Consider the following 20,827-nt stretch of genomic DNA (forward strand, 5'->3'; position numbering starts at 1 on the left):
ATATAATTACACAGGCAAAGGAAATTAGACATTAATGGGAGTGGTGACCTTTTCTTCTTTCTATGCAATTATCTCTTTAATGCATAGGGCAATAACACAAAGCACAACAGCAGCATTAGGAACATAGAACGTGTTGTTAGTGAGGGGGGGACCATTACAGGAAGGCTCCAAATCCAAGTTAAAAAGATGTTTTAATATTGTTATTGCCTTCACTGTATGGCTTTATCTTCAGGATAAGTCTTCAGTATCTGATAGTGGGGGTCTGATACCTGGGACCCAGACTGATCAACTGTTTGAGAAGGCCTGTAAGCGCTGCAGCCTTCTCACAACTTTTCCTAGGTCAGTGACAACATATTAATCTGCCACATGGCCTAGGGGCTGAAGTGAATGAAGCAGAGCGCGATACCACGCATATGCCGTTATACAATGTACATAACAGTGCTGTGCTTGGTGAGCTCACAGGAGCCTTCTCAAATGGCCGATAAAGCCAGTGAGCTATTCAATAAAATAAATCTGTATAGCGCCACCTGCTGTTTGTCCTTTTCCTTCTTTTTTGTCCCCTGGTCATATGTTCTGTTTGAAACTGTGGCAGTTACAGGGAGAGAGCTTCATGAGAATGGGCACTCCTCCTGAGCAATTAGAGCAGTGAACTCTTCACTCAGCATGGTGGAAAATAAATCTGCATTCATCTGACTAGGTGAGGTCTTCTCACTGCTCAGTTATAAGATTTTTGCACTCTTGCATACTGAAGTCTTGTCTTTCTATCCTTTACACAGCAATGGCACTTGAAATGGCAGTATGCTCTTACAGTTCATCTGTTTTAAGGATCAATACGTTGTGTATTTATACATGTTAGGCTACATGCACATGAACGTTGTTTGTTTCTGTTCTGTTTTTTTGCGGATAGGATGCGGACCCATTCATTTCAATGGGTCTGCAAATAATGCGGACAGCACACCTTGTGGTCTATTCTTGTCTGTTTTAGGCATCGTTACAATGGATCCGCAAAAAACAGATGGCATCCTTTTTTTTTTGCAGATCGCAGACCGCAAAACACATACAGTCGTGTGCATGTAGCCTTAGGCTGCATTCACACAACAGTAAAAAAAAATAAAAAAAAATTGATGGCCACTATCCAATAAGACATGGTCTATTTTTGGCTGTTTACAAGATAGACCCCGACATACACAAGTTATTTAGCATCAAGAGAGGAGTGGCTGCCTCTATGCATGCAAATGTTTAAGATGAGTAATTCTTTTTTTTGGCATAAAAAAAAAAATGGCACCTATTACTGCTGGGGGCCACTATTACTGCTGAGGACATCATTACAGCTATGAGCCACTGTAGGGGGCATTATACTGCAGAGGTTGGGTATTATTTTTAAATAATAAATAAAATTAAAAAAAATCACCCATTTAAAATAGCCGTTAAAGTCTGCCATAAAATGGATACAAAATGGTTAACAAATGGCCGTGAAAAACTGATAGTGTTTTAGTTTTTCATGGACATTTTAATTTTTAGTTGTGAATGTAATCTTATGTGGACGCCAGTTTGAAACATGTCGGGGGCAGTGTTTGAGCTTTTTAATACAGCTAGTGCACATAGGGTATGGAGCAGCACCTAGGATTTAAATAATTGATGTAGTGAAAGGTTTAAAAGATGGTGAGCCAATAACTAGCGTGCAGTACCAGCTCATTATCGCCTAGCTAGTGACAGTAGACCGAGTTAAATAGTTCTACTGTAGTGGAAAAAATACAAAGCAACCATGTGACAAAGCAGATATTTTTATAAACATATTTATTTTGTTTATTTTAACAATGTATCTAATAAATGTTACATTTTAATAATTAGCACATGAAATGAACAAAAAGGCGTTATTGGTCTTATGGACCATTTGTAAATCTACAGTGTAATCTTAGGTGGGGCACTAATGTTGCATTCACCTGCAATTTTCTTGACTGTGCCCATAACTACAGCATACCCCAGACCTTGCATGGCCAGCACTGGTTACAAAGATCATAAATGTAGCATTGTGTATTTGTATATCAGTATATCTGATATAGGAGGAAAAATAATTTTCAAATATATGTATATATCCTATATACACTACTGACAAAAAGTTAGGAATAATTAGCTTGTGGGTGAAATTTCATGATGAACCTTAAATGCACGCTAATCTTTACAGGTGAACTTAATGTGATTTTCTCTAAACTTTTCAATGCACATGTCCAACTGTTCAGTGTTTCAGTAGTTTTTGCACAACTTGCTGTTCTCTAACAAGGAGCTTAATGACAAAATTTACAACAGGTGTTTGATCCATGAATCGCCCAATAAATTTCCTCGTTCAATTAGAATTTGCATTTAAATAGTCCTCCTCATCATGCTGTTCACATTAGAGTTGTTGCGATACCAAATTTTTGATTTGGTTTCGATACCATGAAAAAGTATTGCGATACTCAATACCATTCGATACCACGCGAAAAAAATAAACCAAAAAAGCCACGTGCATTCCGCATTTTTAAAAATGGCGAGTCGTGCAGTTTTTATTTATTTTTTTCTGTTCCGGCGTTCACCACCTAGATTTTTTTTTATATTTTAATAGTTTGGACTTTTCTGACGTGGCGATATGTAATAGGTTTATTATTTATATATTTTATATGTGAAATTGGGAAAAGGGGGTGATTTATACTTTATATTTTGGTGGGGGGTTTTTTTTTACACTTTTTATTTAATAACTATTTTCCCCCTTAGGGGCTAGAACCTGGGATCTTTCATCCCTTGTCCTATTCAGCCTGACAGAGCTCTATCAGGGTGAATAGGACTTCACACTGTCCCTGCTGCTCTGTGCTTTGTGCACACAGCATCAGGGATGTTACCATGGCAACCAGGGCTTCTGTAGCGTCCTGGCTGCCATGGTAACCGATCGGAGCCCCAGGCTTACACAGCTGGGGCTCCGATCAGAAGCTTCCACTGCACCACCAATGAGGGGGAGGGGAGAGGTCCCTGTGGCCACTGCCACCAATGATTTTAATACTGGGGGGTTGAGAGAGGCCGGCGCACTGTGCCACCAATGATTTTAATGGGATGGGGGGTAGAGGGGGGGCACACTGCACCACCAATGATAATTACCTCTTTATACAGGAGGTGGGTACTGGCAGATCAGCGGCAGTTAACCCCTTAGGTGCCGCACCTGAGGGGTTAACTGCCGCTGATCGCAGCTCCCTGTCCCTGAAATTTCGATACCCGCAACAACCCTAGTTCACATTTTGACAATATGAGAACAAGGCGACACCTAACAATTGATCAAGAGTACCTCGCTATTGCAAGGCTTCATAGTAACATAGCTAATACGGTTGAAAAAAGACATAAGTCCATCAAGTTCAACCAAGGTATAGGTGAGGGGACGCGAATCCCAGAAGGAATTGAGACTCACATTTCTGCACGTTTTCATAAGATTTAATGTTGTTTACTTTTAAGAATTCATCTGAACCTTTTTTTAAACTGTCCACTGTTCCTGCTGCGACCACGTCCTGAGGAAGTCTATTCCATAGATTGACAGTTCTTACAGTAAAGAAGCTTTGACGCTTCCGGAGACTGAACTTTTTCTTGTCTGTTGAGAGCATTTTACATGGAACAGTTTTTCACCGTATTTTTTGTATGGCCTATTTATATAGGTTAATCCTGTCCCCCCTTAGACGTCTCTTCTCAAGACTAAATAAATTCAATTCTTTTAATCTTTCTTCATAACTAAGACCCTCCATGCCCCTTATCATTTTAGTCACTCTCCTCTGTACTTTTTCCAGCTGTAGTGTGTCCTTTCTATGGACTGGTGCCCAGAACTGAACTGCATATTCCATGAGGCCGCACCAGCGCTTTGTAAAGTGGTAGTATTACATCCCTGTTCCACGAGTCCATGCCTCGTTTAATGCATGACAATATCCTGGTGGCCTTAGAAGCAGCTGATTTACATTGTATGCTGTAATTTAATCTACCATCCACAAGGACACCCAAATCCTTCTCTATAAGTGACTCTCCCAGTATTACATCACATAGGACACATGAAGCACAGAGATTATTACTACCAAGATGCATAACTTTACATTTGCCAAGTTTATGCCTAATCACTCAGAGTGTTCAAGTCAGCTTGTAGTATATGGACATCTCCCATAGACTGTACAGTTCTACATAGCTTAGTATCATCTGCAAAAAACATCTTCCATAGACTGTACAGTTCTACATAGCTTAGTATCATCTGCAAAAATAGAAATGGTGCTATAAATCTCGTCCTTTATATCATTAATAAATAAAGTAAATAATAAAAGGGCCAAGCACTGAACCTTGGGGTACACCACTTATAACCTGGGACCATTCTGAATAAGAATCATTGACCACAACTCTCTGGACACAGTCCTTCAGCCAGTTTTCAATCCAATTACAAACTACACTTTCCAAGCCTATAGACCTTAGTTTACCTATTAAACGTCTATTAAGCAACTTATTGAGCGTCTATGAGGGACAGTTTCAAAAGCCTTTGCAAAATCCAGAAACACTACATCCACAGCCGCCCCTCTGTCCAGGCTACTACTCACCTCCTCATAAAAACAAATCAGGTTAGTTTGACAACTTCTGTCCTTGGTAAACCCATGTTGGTTATCACTTATAAAATTATTTACAGTCACATACTCCTGTATATAGTCCCTTAAGAGCCCTACAAACATTTTTCCCACAACAGAAGTTAAACTAACTGGTCTATAGTTACCTGTGAAGGACATTGATCATTTTTTGAATATAGGCACCACGTTTGCCTTGCGCTAATTACCTGGCACTGTACCAGTACCTAGAGAATCCTTAAAAAATATAAACAGGGGCACAGCAATGACTGAACTGAGCTCTTTAAGCACTCTTGGGTGTAATCCATCTGGACCCAGAGCCGTGTTCACATTTACCCTATTTAACTTGTCTTGGACCATATCTACAGTTAGCCAAGTGAGTATATTACTGGATGTACTAACAGCCCCAGCACCACAGATATCAGCTCATTTTTCTTCTTTTGTATAAACAGAGCTAAATAAAACATTTAGTAACTCAAGCAGCATTTTCTCAGAAGGAAGTGGCCAGAACTTAGAGTGTCATTAGCCGGTTGCAACAGAAATAAAGAGAGACTGGAAGAGTCACAGAAAAGCATAGAAGTGGACGTCCTTTGGCCACATCCCATATTGCTTACTGCTTCATTGTGAACAATGCCCTGCAGAACCGGATGATGAATGCCATACTACTCCAGGCACATTTTAGGGAGGTGAGAGGCACCCAAGTGTCACATCAGACCATTCAATACCGTTTATATCAGTGTGGTCTGCGTGCTAGACGACCTACAAGGGAACCTGACCACAGGCGTCATCGTCTTGCAGGGGCCAGAGAGCGTCTATGCTGGACGAAGGACCAGTGGGCCTCGGTGCTGTTCACCGATGAAAGTGAATTCACACCGAGCAGAAATAATGGCCACCAAGGATTGGTGGAGACAGCAAGAAGAGCACTATGCATCAGCCACTATTTGCCCTTGGTTGTGGTGGTGTTATAGTGTGGGCAGGTGTGTCTAGTCAATAAAGAACTGCCCTACTCTTTGTGAATGGTACAGTGACAAGCCCATACTACTTGAATGTAGACGCTTGTAACTCTGTACCCCAGAACCTCAATGATCTGAGTGCCGCCCTTCAAGGAGAGCGAGATGCCATATCCGAGCAGACAATAAGTCGACTTGTAAACAGTCGGTGTCAAGCTGTAATTGATGCTCAAGGCCACATGACAAGTTTTTTAAACATTGACATTTTTGTTGGGAGTATACCCACCGCTGTTGGCTTTTGTTTCAATATGTTGTTTGGGATGAGGAAATCACCATTGCATGCTTCTACTTAAATGCCCTACTTCCATGATATAATATCACTGTAGTGTGAACTTTTTACGTCTCCCATAAATATCACCCTAACTTTCTGTGTATATACAGTGCCTTGAAAATGTACTCATGCCCTTTGAACTTTTCCAAAAAAATTTCACGTTACAGCCACAAACTTAAATGTATGTAATTGGGATTTTATGTGATAGACCAACACAAAGTAGCAAGTATGTTAAAGTGAAAAGAAAATTATACATGGCTTCACAAATTAAATAAGCAGTCAAGACAGTTATCAGTTGTCTATTCCACAAATGTGGCTTTTATGGAAGAGTGGCAATAAAGAAACCCATTTTTTAAAGCAAGCTGTAAAGAAGTCTCATTTACAGTTTGCCAAAAGGCATGTAGGGGACACAACAAACGTGGAAGGTGCTCTGGTCAGATGAGACCACAGTTGAACTTTTTGGCCTAAATGCAAAACGCTATGTGTGGCAGAAAACTAAACACTGCACATCACCCTAAACACACCACCATGAAACCTGGTGGTGGCAGCATCATGTTGTGGGGATGCTTTTCTTCTGAATGGACAAAGAAGCTGGTCAGAGTTGATGGGAAGATGGATGGAGATAAATACAGGGCAATCCTGGAGGAAAACCTGGTAGAGGTTGCAAAAGACTTGAGACTGGGGCGGAGGTTCATCTTCCAGCAGGATAACAACCCAAAACATACAGCCAGACCTACAATGAAATGGTTTAGATCAAAGCATATTCATGTGTTAGAATGGCTCAGTCAAAGTCCAGACCTCGTTTTGAGAATCTGTGGCAAGATTTGCTGTTCACAAACTCTCTCAATCCAATCTGACTGAGCTTGAGTTATTTTGCAAAGGAGAATAGGCAAAAACTTCAGCCTCTAGATGTTCAAAGTTGGCAGACACATACCTCAACAGACTTGCAGCTGTAATTACAGCAAAAGGTGGTCCTACAAAGTATTGACTCAGGAGCTGAATACAACTACACACCACACTATCCAGTTTTTATTTTTAAAAAGTTTGAAAGCCATGTATCATTTTCTTTTCACTTTACACATACTTGATACTTTGTGTTGGTCTATCACATAAAATCCCAATAAAATACATTTATGTTTTTAACATGAAAAAATTTGGAAGCGTTGAAGACATATGAATACTTTTTCAATGCACCAATAGCAAACACACATTGTTTACATTGAACAATGCAAATGCAATGTTATAAAACAAAGTCTTTCCCTTTTGTGTATTAAAAAAAGTTATAATTTCCATGACTGATTGAAGATCATGAGGGAAAACTGCTCCCCTCGTGTTTCCATAAGAACTAGCATACATATCTGATCAAAATTGTTAAAGTGTACCTATTGTTTAACAAACTTACTTCTATACACTACTTTCTACTATGTTCATCCTTTTCTTCCTATTCATTTCAAAACCCTTTTTTTGGACATGTCTCAATTCAGAGTATCCGTTACTCAGTCTACGTTTCTGCTCTAAGGGGGCGGAACTGTAGTGTAGAGGTTGCCCATTCGCAGCGCTCTTCTGACGTTGCCCTCACTTCCCATAACTTTCTGCTGCAACTCATCACCAGCAAGGGGGAAGCTGGGTAACGAGAGAGCTCTTTGGACAGTGCAGGAGCACACATTGCTTAACCAACAGGAAGCAATTCATAGACGTTTGCAGTGAGTCAGTCTACGGATTATGCCTGACAACAGAAGACGTCCTCAATGTTTGTGAGTAAGATGACCATAGCAACCGCAAAAGTGAGGACACATATAGAGGATTTATGAACCACTTTTAAATAGACAATATTTTATACATTTGAAGGTTAACATGACAGCTACTGAATTAAGAAAAAAAAAGATTGCAATGATAGGTAAACTAATGGTGGTTTTCAGTTTTTTTTTTTTAAACCCCACATTTTTTGACTGACCCTTATTTTTGGAGGAAAAAATATGCTAGATGTTACATATTAACTCATAGGAATTTATTTAAAGCCCTACAAACACTGTGTTTTAGTAGTGAGGTTTTTAAAGAAAATTTCCTTGTGTTTATTTTTGTCCACAACATGTTCAGGGTGTGGTCATTTTGTTTATAGACTTTTCTACAGGAAAAACAACTGAAACAATTCATGAAAAAAGTAAAATGTAGCGAAAAATTACCCCCCCCCCCCAAAAAAAAAGCTTGTAAAAATGCAATTTTCAATAATCTTAAATGAGTAGCCAAGCACATTCAACAGTTTGACAATACTTTTAAATAAAACGTGTCTGGACACGAGACAGGGATAAAGACTGGGTTTAATAAACCAGATGTATTCACCTTGAAACATACTGGAGGTGCAAGATGTTATGGTCTTCCAACATTAGTTTGGCATGTGCTTTATGTTATTACATTGGGGCCTTCAATATATGACATAGGGCCTACATTGGGGAATGATTTATTTGACAACATGCACCAACATATAAAAAATATACTTTGGGGAAGGTTAAAGGGTTTGTCCCATGACAAACACTTATTGCCTATCCTGTGGATAGAGGATAAGTGTCTGATAGGTGGGATCCGACTACTGAGTCCTCCACTGATCGCGAGATTGAAGGCCTCCTGTTCCCCAGTTTCAATGGATCATCATGCTGCCGCTCCATTCAACTCTTCGGGAGATAGCTAATAGCTTGTACTCAGCTATCCGTGGCAGTTCCAAAGAGTTGAATGGAGCTGACACACACATGCGTGGCCGCCATACCATTCAAACAGGAAATATGGGGTCCCTGTACTCATTTTCTCAAAGGGGGTCCTCTATGTTATGGATAGGGAATAATGGGGGAACTTTTTGTTTGGTTTCACTTGCACAAAAATGTTGTGACCTTTTTGAGCACTGCGCCTTCCAGCACCACCTACAGATTTGGAGTACAAATTTTGTCCTTATTTCTATGACTTTTGTGACACATTTATGAAGAGCGACTTTTTAAAAAGTCGCAAAAAAAATTGCAAATCCACTCCAGACATACTTTAAGTGAATTACCGGTAGTTGCAACCACATTTCACTTGCACAGAGTTTATTAAAACTGTGCAACATTTGAATAAATCTGGCGCTGGGGCGTATAGCAACTCCAGTCTAAAAACTAACCTCAACTACACCTACAATGATAAATTCCCTCCTTGTCATGGGACAACCTTTTTAACCCCTTAAGGACACAGGACGTACCGGTACGCCCTATTTCCCGAGTCCTTAAGGACACAGGACGTACCGGTACGTCCTGACTTAAAATCGGGATTCCAGCGCCCCGGGGGTTAATCGGAACGGGATGCCGGCTGAAATCATTCAGCCGGCATCCCGTAACAACGCAGGCGTTGACCCCCCCGTATCGGCGATCGCAGAAAACCGCAGGTCAATTCAGACCTGCGGTTTTCTGCATTTCCGGTCCATTCGGGTGTCCTGTGACCCGATGAACCAGAAAAAGACTGCGATCGGTGGCGTAATTATACACCAACAATCACAGTCCGTGCATTTGGAGAGGCGGTGCTGGCCCTGGTGCTGAACGCCGCTGTCCAGGGTGCTGATTGGTGCAGGGGAGAGAGGCGCGAGATTCAAACTTCCTGCGCTCCTCTCTCCCCTCCTCTTCCTGTCCAGCACCCTGACCGTGCAGCATCGTCCAGCACCAGCCTAAGTGTCCCCCTAATCGCCATCCATCACCCTCCTGCACCCATCGCCACCCAGGTAGGTTAGGGTCAGTGAGGGAGAGGCACCGTTAGGCAGGGAAAGAAGGGAAAAGTAAGTTAGGGAAAAAAAAATGAAAAAGTACTTTTATTTCAAACTTCCATCTATCAGACCCCAGACCCCCCCCTGCCACATTTTTTTCAGTAACCCACTAGTGAATTTGATGGTGGAGCAGACGAATCTGTACGCCCAACAGTTCGTCGCTCAAAACCCAGGCTCATTTTTGGCTAGACCCGGTGGCTGGACACCGGTCAGTGCAGCCGAAATGAGGACATTTTGGGGCCTCGTGCTGCATATGGGTCTAGTCCAAAAACTCAGTGTCAGGCAATACTAGAGTGGGGACGTCCTGTACCAGACCCCACTGTACAGTATGGTCATGACACGCTCCCGGTTTGAGGCCATCCGGAAATGTCTGCATTATTCCGATAATGCAGCATGTCCACCCCGAGGTGATCCTGCCTATGACCGGCTGTATAAGATACAGCCGGTCATCGATCACTTTGGGGCCAAATTCATGGAGGCCTACGTACCTGAAAGGGAGGTCGCAGTTGATGAGTCTCTCGTTGTGTGCAAGGGGAGACTCAGTTTCCGCCAATATATTCCCACAAAGCGGGCGAGGTATGGCGTGAAGCTATACAAAATTTGTGAGAGTACCTCAGGGTACACTTACAAATTTCGTGTGTACGAGGGGCGAGATTCCCGTATTCAACCCCCAGAATGTCCCCCCACTCTGGGTGTTAGCGGGAAACTCGTGTGGGACCTTATGTACCCACTGCTGGATAATGGTTACCACTTGTACGTGGATAACTTTTATACCAGCATTCCCTTGTTCAGGTCCCTTGCCGCCAGATCCACGTTCGCTTGTGGGACCGTGCGGAAAAATCAACGTGGCCTCCCTGCCTACCCCCTCCAGGTACCTATCCCCAGTGGTGAGACCCGTGCACTTACCAATGGAAACCTGTTGCTGGTCAGGTATAAGGACAAGAAGGATGTCCTTATGCTGTCCACAATCTCTGATCAAGTCCTCAAGCCATATAACGCCATGCGCAAAACCTGGGCATGGTACAAAAAAGTTGCAGTCTACTTGGTGCAGGTTGCCATGTACAACTCTTTTGTACTATCCCGAAGCGCTGGCAGCACAGGGACATTCCTCCAATTCTATCAGGCAGTCCTCAAGGACCTGATCTTTTCGGATCGGGAAAGAGCAGGCCGGAGTACCTCGGGAACTGGAGGCGCCCGGATTCCAGGTGTGGTCCCCCATAATGGAAAGAAGGGACGAACCCCAAAAAAGTGCAGAGTGTGTCACAAGAGGGGGATACGGAAGGACACCACTACTCAATGTGACACGTGCCCCGATCATCCGGGCCTCTGCGTTATCGATTGCTTCAGGGAGTATCACACTTCCATGGAGTACAAAATTTGTATAATCCCCAACAGACCACTAGAGAACATAAAACACTATAGCTCTCAGACTTTGGAGACACGGAAACAATTTTTCTTTCCCCCAAAAATATTAGTTTTAGTGCAGGCATCCTCAAACTGCGGCCCTCCAGATGTTGTAAAACTATAACTCCCAGCATGCCCAGACAACCTACAGCCATCAGCAGGGCATGGTGTGAATTGTAGTTTTACAACATCTGGAGGGCCGCAGTTTTAGGATGCCTGCTTAGTGTCTCCAAAGTCTGAGAGCCATACATATTGGGCATCGTCGCGTGCGTAAAAGTCGTCGCTATAAAAATAACTTTTTACCAAACGCCTCGGATGAACGGAGTTAAAAATATAAAATAAAAACTGTACCAAAAATTTCAATTTGAATCCATTTTGCCGGTAATAAAGCAAGGGTTAACAGCCAAACAAAACTAAATATTTATTGCCCCGATTCTGTAGTTTGCAGAAACACTCCATATGTGGTCGTAAATGGCTATATAGCCGCACGGCAGGGCATAGAACGAAGGGAACTCCATACGGTTTCTGGAAGGCAGATTTTGATGGACAGTTTTTTTTTTTTTTTTTTTTACACCATGTCCCATTAGAAGCCCCCCTGATGTAGCCTAGACTAGAAACTCCAAAAAAGTGACCCCATCTAAGAAACTACACCCCTCAAGGTATTCAAAAGTTACTTTACAATCTATGTTAACCCTTTAGGTGTTCCACAAAACTAAATAGCGAATGTAGAAACAATTTTAGAATTTTTTTTGTTACATTGCCTCAAAAAAGAGTAATATAGAGCAACCAAAAATCAAATTTACCCCAAAAATAGTCCCAAAACAACAACCACTTTATCCCGTAGTTTCCTAGATGGGGTCACTTATATGGAGTTTCTACTCTAGGGGTGCATCAGGGGGCTTGAAAGGGTACATGGTGTAAATAAACCAGTCCAGCAAAATCTGCCTTCCAAAAACCATATGACGTTCCCCTTCTTCTATGTCCTGCCGTTTAGCCAAATAGTAGTTTACGACCACATATGGGGTGTTTCTGCAAACTACAGAATCAGGGCAACCCATTTTGAGTTTTGTTTGGCTGTTAACCCATTTTTTCCAGTAATAAAGTAAGGGTTGAAATGGAAAATTTTCCAAGAAATAGAAACTTCTAAACTGTTTCTCCATCTGCCATTAACTCTTGTGGAACGCCTAAAGGGTTAACAAAGTTTGTAAACCCAGTTTTGAATACCTTGGGGGTGTAGTTTCTTAGATGGAGTCACTTTTTTGAAATTTCTATTCTAGTGGTGCAACAGGGGGCTTCAAATGGGACATGGTATAAACAAAACCAGTCCTGCAAAATCTGCCTTCCAAAACCCATATGGCGTTCCCCTCCTTCTATGTGCTACCGTTCGGCCAAACAGTAGTTTACGACCACATATGGGGTGTTTTTGCAAACTACAGAATCAGGGCAACCCATATTGAGTTTTGTTTGGGAGTTAGCCCCTGTTTTACACCTGGAAAAAATTGATTATATTGGAAAATTTTTCAAAAAATAGAAATTTCAAAATTGTTTCTCCATCTGCCATTAACTCTTGTAGAAGACCTAAAGGGTTAATAAAGTTTTGAATACCTTGAGGGGTGTAGTTTCTAGAATAGGGTCATTTTTGGGAAGTTTCTATTATCTAAGCCTCACAATATGACTTCAAACCTGAACTGGTCCATAAAAAGTGGGATTTTGAAGATTTCTGAAAAATTTCAAAATTTGCTTCTAAACTTCTAAGCCTTGTAACATCCCCAAAAAATAAAATATAATTCCCAAAATGCTACAAACATGAAGTAGACATATGGGGAATGTAAAGTCATCACAATTTATGGGGGTATTACTATGTATTACAGAAGTAGAGAAACAAACTTTGAAATTTGCTAATTTTCCTAAATTTTGGGTAAAAATTGATTTTTTTTTAAGCTAAAAAATTAACTTTTTTGACCCAATTTTAGCAGTGTCATGAAGTACAATATGTGACGAAAAAACAGTGTCAGAACGGCCTGGGTAAGTCAAAGCGTTTTAAAGTTATGAGCACTTAAAGTGACACTGGTCAGATTTGCAAAAAATGGCCTGGTCCTTAAGGTGAAATAGGGCCGTGTCCTTAAGGGGTTAAAATAACAACTGATTGAAAACCCAGTTATGGTAAGCAGCGAATTGTAAAAAAATAAATAAAAATTAAGCCTAATTTTACAATGAATCTTCCAAAAAGTTAATTCATTAATAAAAGTTGATTGATGAATGCTAATAATAGGTTATTAAAAATGTGTTATTTTTTGTTATGTATAACTGAAATTGCATAAAATGAATATTTAACTTACCATTTTCAAACACTGTGCCAGCTGTAAATGAAAGCTCAGAGTCATGTTCAGCTTTACATGCATATAAAGCCTTTGCTCGCCTTGGCAAACTGTGAAGAGAAAAAAAAGAAAGAAAAAAGCACAAAAAAATGAGTCTACTTGTGAGTGCACTATGCTGTCTATTGCACATAAAAATAAATAAAAACCTTCACAACTTTATTTTTTATGAGCTGGATTATCAGGTGAAATACAAATGTAGCAGAGTTAACACTAATACTTGGTGAGTTATCACATCTAGTTAACTCGTAATGACTGTGATGGTTAACTCTCCTGCATCTGTATTAGTCAGCTTTGGAGTGCGATATTTCACTGACTTGTGGCTGCACGGCCTATGCATACTTTTTCAAATGACCTGAAACCCCATATGTCTCAAAACCAACTTTTAATATTACTGTATGTATATGTTTCCCAATGAGCGTTTTTAATAAGCGTAGTGTGCGTCCTACATACTGGAGACCACACTGCCACTCCAGGATTCACGTCCTAACTCTAGGAATCTTGGATATACACTGAATAAACATTGAATGAGAAAATATATATTTTCTTTCAACTATGCGGAAGTGGAAATCCAATATTAAGAACCATATTTATCTCACTACATGATTACTTTAAAATTGCCATTGAGGTTTGAATTCAGATGATACTCATGGTGTCATCGGGAAATAAAAAGGATATAAACAGCTCCAACAGAAGAAAAGGGATAAACGATAAATAATATGGCATGTAGACACAAATGGACAGCACAAGCTGCTGTAATGTATACTTGATGACTTCATAAATATATGGCAACAGTCTTTGTAAATTCCCATTGATCTAGGCTAGGCTTTGTTCTCCATGTGTGCCAGGTACATGGCTATATATCATAATGTTCTATATTACACACCTACATATTTAGAGAGACTTTTTACATGTATTTCACAGTAGGGTCAAATATTAGTTTCTAAGTGTTTACCTATAGTGCATAAAATGCAGTATAAATATATGTTTAGCAATACATTTAACTACTGGAATGTTTGTGCTGTTTTTAGTGCAGCTGAATGGCACACTTTGCATTACTCATACATACTCATACTTCTCAAAGTAATTGTAAGGCCTTATAATAAATCATCTTGAGCAGGCATGCTCAACCTGCGGCCCTCCGGCTTTTGCAAAACTACAACTTCCAGCATGCCTGAACAGCCTAGAGCAGGGCATGGTAGGAGTTGTAGTTTTACAACAGCTGGAGGGCCGCAGGTTGAGTATCCCCGATCTTGAGCATTTGGTTGCTGATTGCCGCTGAGTGAGTAGGCGGTATTTGCATGTACTTGGTCCCCCAGAATAAATTTTACTGTTGCTCGGTTATCAAAAAAATTGTGCATAGTAAATACTGACAGCATACCTAACTATTTAAGATGATTTGATAATTGTAGATTGTTGTTTATCAGAATCAATTAAAATCTATCACACACACACACAGTGCCTTGCAAAAGTATTCACCCCCTTCACTTGTTTAAGGATTTGCATCATTTAATTTACAGAACATGCCCACAATTTTAATGATGTTTTTATTTATGTATTGTGAAGCAAACAAATAGGACAAGATAACAGAAAAAGTCCATGTGTATAACTATTCACCATCCTAAAGTCAATACTTGGTAGAGCCACCTTTTGCGGCAATCACAGCTCCAAGTTGCTTTAGATAAGTCTCTATGAGCTTGCCACATCTTACCACTGGGATTTTTGCCCATTCATCCTTACAAAACTACCCCAGCTCCTTCAAGTTAGATGGTTTGCGCTTGGGAAGAGCAATCTAAGTCTGACAGATTTTCTATTGGATTGAGATCTGGGCTTTGACTAGGCCATTCCAATACATTTACATGGTTCCCCTTAAACCACTCAAGTCATTGTCCTGCTGGAAGGTGAATCTCCGTCCTAGCCTCAAATGACGCACAGAGCGGTACAGGTTTTGCTCAAGAATATCCCTGTATTTAGCACCATCCATCTTTCCCTCAACTCTGACCAGTTTCTCAGTCCCAGCTGCTGAAAAACATCCCCACAGCATGATGCTGCCACCAACATGTTTCACCGTGGGGATGGTGTTCTATGGGTGATGTGATGTGCTGGGTTTGCGCCAGACATAGCGTTTTCTTTGATAGCCAAAAAGTTCAATTTCAGTCTCATCAGACCAGAGCACCTTACTCCATACATTTTTGGGAGTCTCCCACATGCCTTTTCGCAAACTCAGAACGTGCCTTTTTGTTTTTTGCTGAAAGTAATGGCTTTCTTCTGGCCACTCTGCCATAAAGCCCAACTCTATGGAGCATATGGCTTATTGTCGTCCAAAGTACAGATACTCCAGCTCCAGCTCCTCCAGGGTTACCTTCGGGCTCTGTGCTGCCTCTCTGATTAATTCCCTCCTTGCCCAGTCCGTGAGTTATGGTGGGCGGCCGTCGTAGGTTTGCGGTTGTGCCGTGTTCTTTCCATTTGGTTATGATAGATTTGATGGTGCTCCTAGGGATCATCAAAGATTTGGATTTTTTATTTTTATAACCTAACCCTGACTTGTACTTCTCAACAACATTGTACCTTACTTGTTTGGAGAGTTCCTCGGACTTCATGGCAGTGTTTGGTTAGTGATGCCTATTGCTTAGGTGTGGCAGCCTCTGGGGCCTTTCAAAAAGGTGTGTATATGTAATGACATTTTTCAACAGGACAATGACCCCAAAAAACACACCTCCAGGCTGTGTAAGAGCTATTTGACCATAAAGGAGAGTGATGGGGTGCTGTGCCAGATGACCTGGCCTCCACAGTCACCGGACCTGAACCCAATCGAGATGGTTTGGGGTGAGCTGGACCGCAGAGTGAAGGCAAAAGGGCCAACAAGTGCTAAGCATCTCTGGGAACTCCTTCAAGACTGTTGGAAAACCATTTCAGGTGACTACCTCTTGAAGCTCATCAAGAGAATGCCAAGAGTGTGCAAAGCAGTAATCAAAGCAAAAGGTGGCTACTTTGAAGAACCTAGAATATGACATATTTTCAGTTGTTTGACACTTTTTTGATAGGTATATAATTCCACATGTGTTAATTCATAGTTTTGATGCCTTCAGTGTGAATCTACAATTTTCATAGTCATGAAAACAAAGAAAACTCTTTGAATGAGAAACTTTTGGTCTGTACTGTAAATATATATATATATATATGTATATATATATATTGTAACCGACCGTTTCAGCAGACAAGGGGTTAAGATCCGTTTAGGCGATATGCCCCTTTCTGAGAGACAGGCACAGCTACTGCAGAACACCAACCTCCCGAACTGGATACAAAATAGCACTCCAAACTGGAACCTCGCGAATAACTGCCAGCAGATGAACAGGAAAAGCATACAGTCGGCTTACACTCCTGGCAATCAGTCTCCAACAGCATACAGGGAATCCCCCCAATGACGAGACAAGGCTCCGTGTTCAGGGTCAAGCAGTGGTCTGACTGTACTTCAGGTACAGCCCCTTTTATTCATAAAAAACAAACATAATACTGCCCACAGGGTTTTGAAATACAACCAATCAGTAATTTACAACACATACAATGTAAATACAGCAACCAATCGTTCACGCCCCCAGAGGACCAGAAGGGAGACTGCGACACAGGACAGATATAACATATCCCCACAATGCATCACGGTTTCCTCCTCTCTGTCCCGGAGACAACCGAAGGCAATCCAATTATCTCTCAGGACAAAGGGAGATCACCAATACACATGTGGAGACAACAGGACAGACATCACCATTTAAACACACAATGGCACACCCCCACAGCAAACACAGACATTTAACATATCCCCAGATAGCTCAAGTCTGAGTGCATATCATTAGGTGAATGGCACTCAGAATACACGAATACAATAATATTAGCTATCTGGGTACCCTCACATAACATACAATTTAACCGAACGCATAATAACATAAAATACAATTCTACAGACAGGTTTAAGCTGTGCGGCCGGTCTGTCTTCTCCTTTAAAGTTACTATGGGCCATAATCCTGAGGCAAGAGGCTTTTAAACAGCCCTCTCCAAAACCCAGTGGCGAAGTTGGTTTCGCCACATATATATTTATACACACACACACACACACACACACAGATATATATATATATATATATATATATATATATCTATATAATGTAGAAAAAAGAAGGCAGCACTCCAGTAGAAAGTGAAAAAGTGGACGATTTATTCACTCATCAGCTCAGCGACGTTTCGGCTCTCACTATGGAGCCTTTTTTTGAGCTGGAAAAAGGCTCCATAGTGAGAGCCGAAACGTCGCTGAGCTGATGAGTGAATAAATCGTCCACTTTTTCACTTTCTACTGGAGTGCTGCCTTCTTTTTTCTACATTATCTACACTTGGGACCTTGGTCGCAGGTCTCTTTGGAGGATTTTTTTGCACCCACAGTTTTGTGTGCTGCTTCTCTTTTTTCTATTTGCATATATATATATATATATATATATATATATATATATATATATACACAGGTCCTTCTCAAAAAATTAGCATATTGTGATAAAGTTCATTATTTTCTGTAATGTACTGATAAACATTAGACTTTCATATATTTTAGATTCATTACACACCAACTGAAGTAGTTCAAGCCTTTTATTGTTTTAATATTGATGATTTTGGCATACAGCTCATGAAAACCCAAATTTCCTATCTCAAAAAATTAGCATATCATGAAAAGGTTCTCTAAACGAGCTATTAACCTAATCATCTGAATCAACTAATTAACTCTAAACACCTGCAAAAGATTCCTGAGGCTTTTAAAAACTCCCAGCCTGGTTCATTACTCAAAACCGCAATCATGGGTAAGACTGCCGACCTGACTGCTGTCCAGAAGGCCATCATTGACACCCTCAAGCAAGAGGGTAAGACACAGAAAGAAATTTCTGAACGAATAGGCTGTTCCCAGAGTGCTGTATCAAGGCACCTCAGTGGGAAGTCTGTGGGAAGGAAAAAGTGTGGCAGAAAACGCTGCACAATGAGAAGAGGTGACCGGACGCTGAGGAAGATTGTGGAGAAGGACCGATTCCAGACCTTGGGGGACCTGCGGAAGCAGTGGACTGAGTCTGGAGTAGAAACATCCAGAGCCACCGTGTACAGGCGTGTGCAGGAAATGGGCTACAGGTGCCGCATTCCCCAGGTCAAGCCACTTTTGAACCAGAAACAGCGGCAGAAGCGCCTGACCTGGGCTACAGAGAAGCAGCACTGGACTGTTGCTCAGTGGTCCAAAGTACTTTTTTCGGATGAAAGCAAATTTTGCATGTCATTCGGAAATCAAGGTGCCAGAGTCTGGAGGAAGACTGGGGAGAGGGAAATGCCAAAATGCCTGAAGTCCAGTGTCAAGTACCCACAGTCAGTGATGGTCTGGGGTGCCATGTCAGCTGCTGGTGTTGGTCCACTGTGTTTTATCAAGGGCAGGGTCAATGCAGCTAGCTATCAGGAGATTTTGGAGCACTTCATGCTTCCATCTGCTGAAAAGCTTTATGGAGATGAAGATTTCATTTTTCAGCACGACCTGGCACCTGCTCACAGCGCCAAAACCACTGGTAAATGGTTTACTGACCATGGTATTACTGTGCTCAATTGGCCTGCCAACTCTCCTGACCTGAACCCCATAGAGAATCTGTGGGATATTGGGAAGAGAAAGTTGAGAGACGCAAGACCCAACACTCTGGATGAGCTTAAGGCCGCTATCGAAGCATCCTGGGCCTCCATAACACCTCAGCAGTGCCACAGGCTGATTGCCTCCATGTCACGCTGCATTGAAGCTGTCATTTCTGCAAAAGGATTCCCGACCAAGTATTGAGTGCATAACTGAACATAATTATTTGAAGGTTGACTTTTTTTGTATTAAAAACACTTTTATTTTATTGGTCGGATGAAATATGCTAATTTTTTGAGATAGGAAATTTGGGTTTTCATGAGCTGTATGCCAAAATCATCAATATTAAAACAATAAAAGGCTTGAACTACTTCAGTTGGTGTGTAATGAATCTAAAATATATGAAAGTCTAATGTTTATCAGTACATTACAGAAAATAATGAACTTTATCACAATATGCTAATTTTTTGAGAAGAACCTGTATACATACACAGTGGATATAAAAACTCTACACACCCCTGTTAAAATGTCAAAAAAATGAGACAAAGATAAATAATTTCAGAACTTTTTCGGCTGTACTCAGCACACATGAAGATGCGGCTGTACTCAGCACACATGAAGAGGAATAAGATAAATTAAATGAGATAAATTTCATATCAATTTTATAATTTAAAGGGAATCAGTCACCAGTTTTATGCTGCCATATCCCATCAACTCCTGGTATTTTTTTTAAATTTTTCTTTCAATCATCTCTTTTTTGAGGGATAAGTTGATGTTTTCATTGATACCATTTCGGGGTACATAGCACACCTTTTCTAAGGCAAGGTGACAAAAAAATTGCTGTTTTGACACCATATTATTCTTTTTAAAGTTTTTTAAAGCATATAAGGGGTAGACCATTAGATATTTGTAACCTCTTGGGGACACATGACGTACCAGTACGTCATGTGTAGTTCCGATCACAGCCGGGTGGTGATCCGAACAAGGTGCCTTCTCAAATCAATGAGCAGGCACCCTGGGACAATGCGCAGGGGAAGGGGGTCCCATGACCCTCGCATGTCGCCGATCCCCATTAAACCTCAGGTCAATTCAGGCCTGCGGTTTGCGGCATTTACGGGAGTTGCGGCGGGCGGAGGTGTCATCGGGTTCCCATGAGGCTGTAATGGGGACCCGAAGGCATGGAAGAGCCTGTGAGATCCAGGGGGCTGGATCTCACAGGCAGGAAGCTGTATGAGTAATACACACTGTATGTGGGACAAAAAAATAAAGTAAAAAAAAAAGTTTAAAAAATAAAGTTTTCCCCCCAAAAATTAAAAGTTTCAAGTAACAATAAAAAAATCATTTCCCCCAAATAAAGTAAAAAAAAAAAAGATAAAATTATTAGGTATCGCCGCATCCGTATCGACCGGCTCTATAAACATAACATGACCTAATCCCTCAGATAAACACCATAAAAAATAAAAACTGTGCTAAATAAACCATTTATTTTGTCACCATACATCACAAAAAGTACAACAGCAAGCAATCAAAAAGCATATGCCCACCAAAATAGTATCAATCTAACCGTCACCTCATCCCGCAAAAAATTAGCCCCTACCTAAGACAATCGCCCCCCAAAAAAAAAAAAATCTATGGCTCAGAATATGGAGACACTAAAACATCATTAAAAAAGCATACATATTACGTATCGATTGCTCTATAAAAATATCACATGACCTAACCCCTCAGATGAACACTG

At 41.0% G+C, this 20,827-nt stretch overlaps 1 protein-coding gene across 1 annotated transcript in view; it reads right to left on the bottom strand.

The window, feature by feature from the left end:
* The window catches only part of ARHGAP26 (Rho GTPase activating protein 26), a 380,080-nt gene that overhangs the window by 10,563 nt on the left and 348,690 nt on the right, over positions 1-20,827 (bottom strand). The window contains exon 22 of the mRNA XM_044277261.1: positions 13,413-13,501. Within this exon, the coding sequence (XP_044133196.1) occupies positions 13,413-13,501 (89 nt within the window). The remainder of the gene's footprint in view (positions 1-13,412; positions 13,502-20,827) is intronic.

Source organism: Bufo gargarizans, chromosome 2 (assembly GCF_014858855.1).
Source record: "Bufo gargarizans isolate SCDJY-AF-19 chromosome 2, ASM1485885v1, whole genome shotgun sequence".
NCBI lineage: Eukaryota > Metazoa > Chordata > Amphibia > Anura > Bufonidae > Bufo > Bufo gargarizans.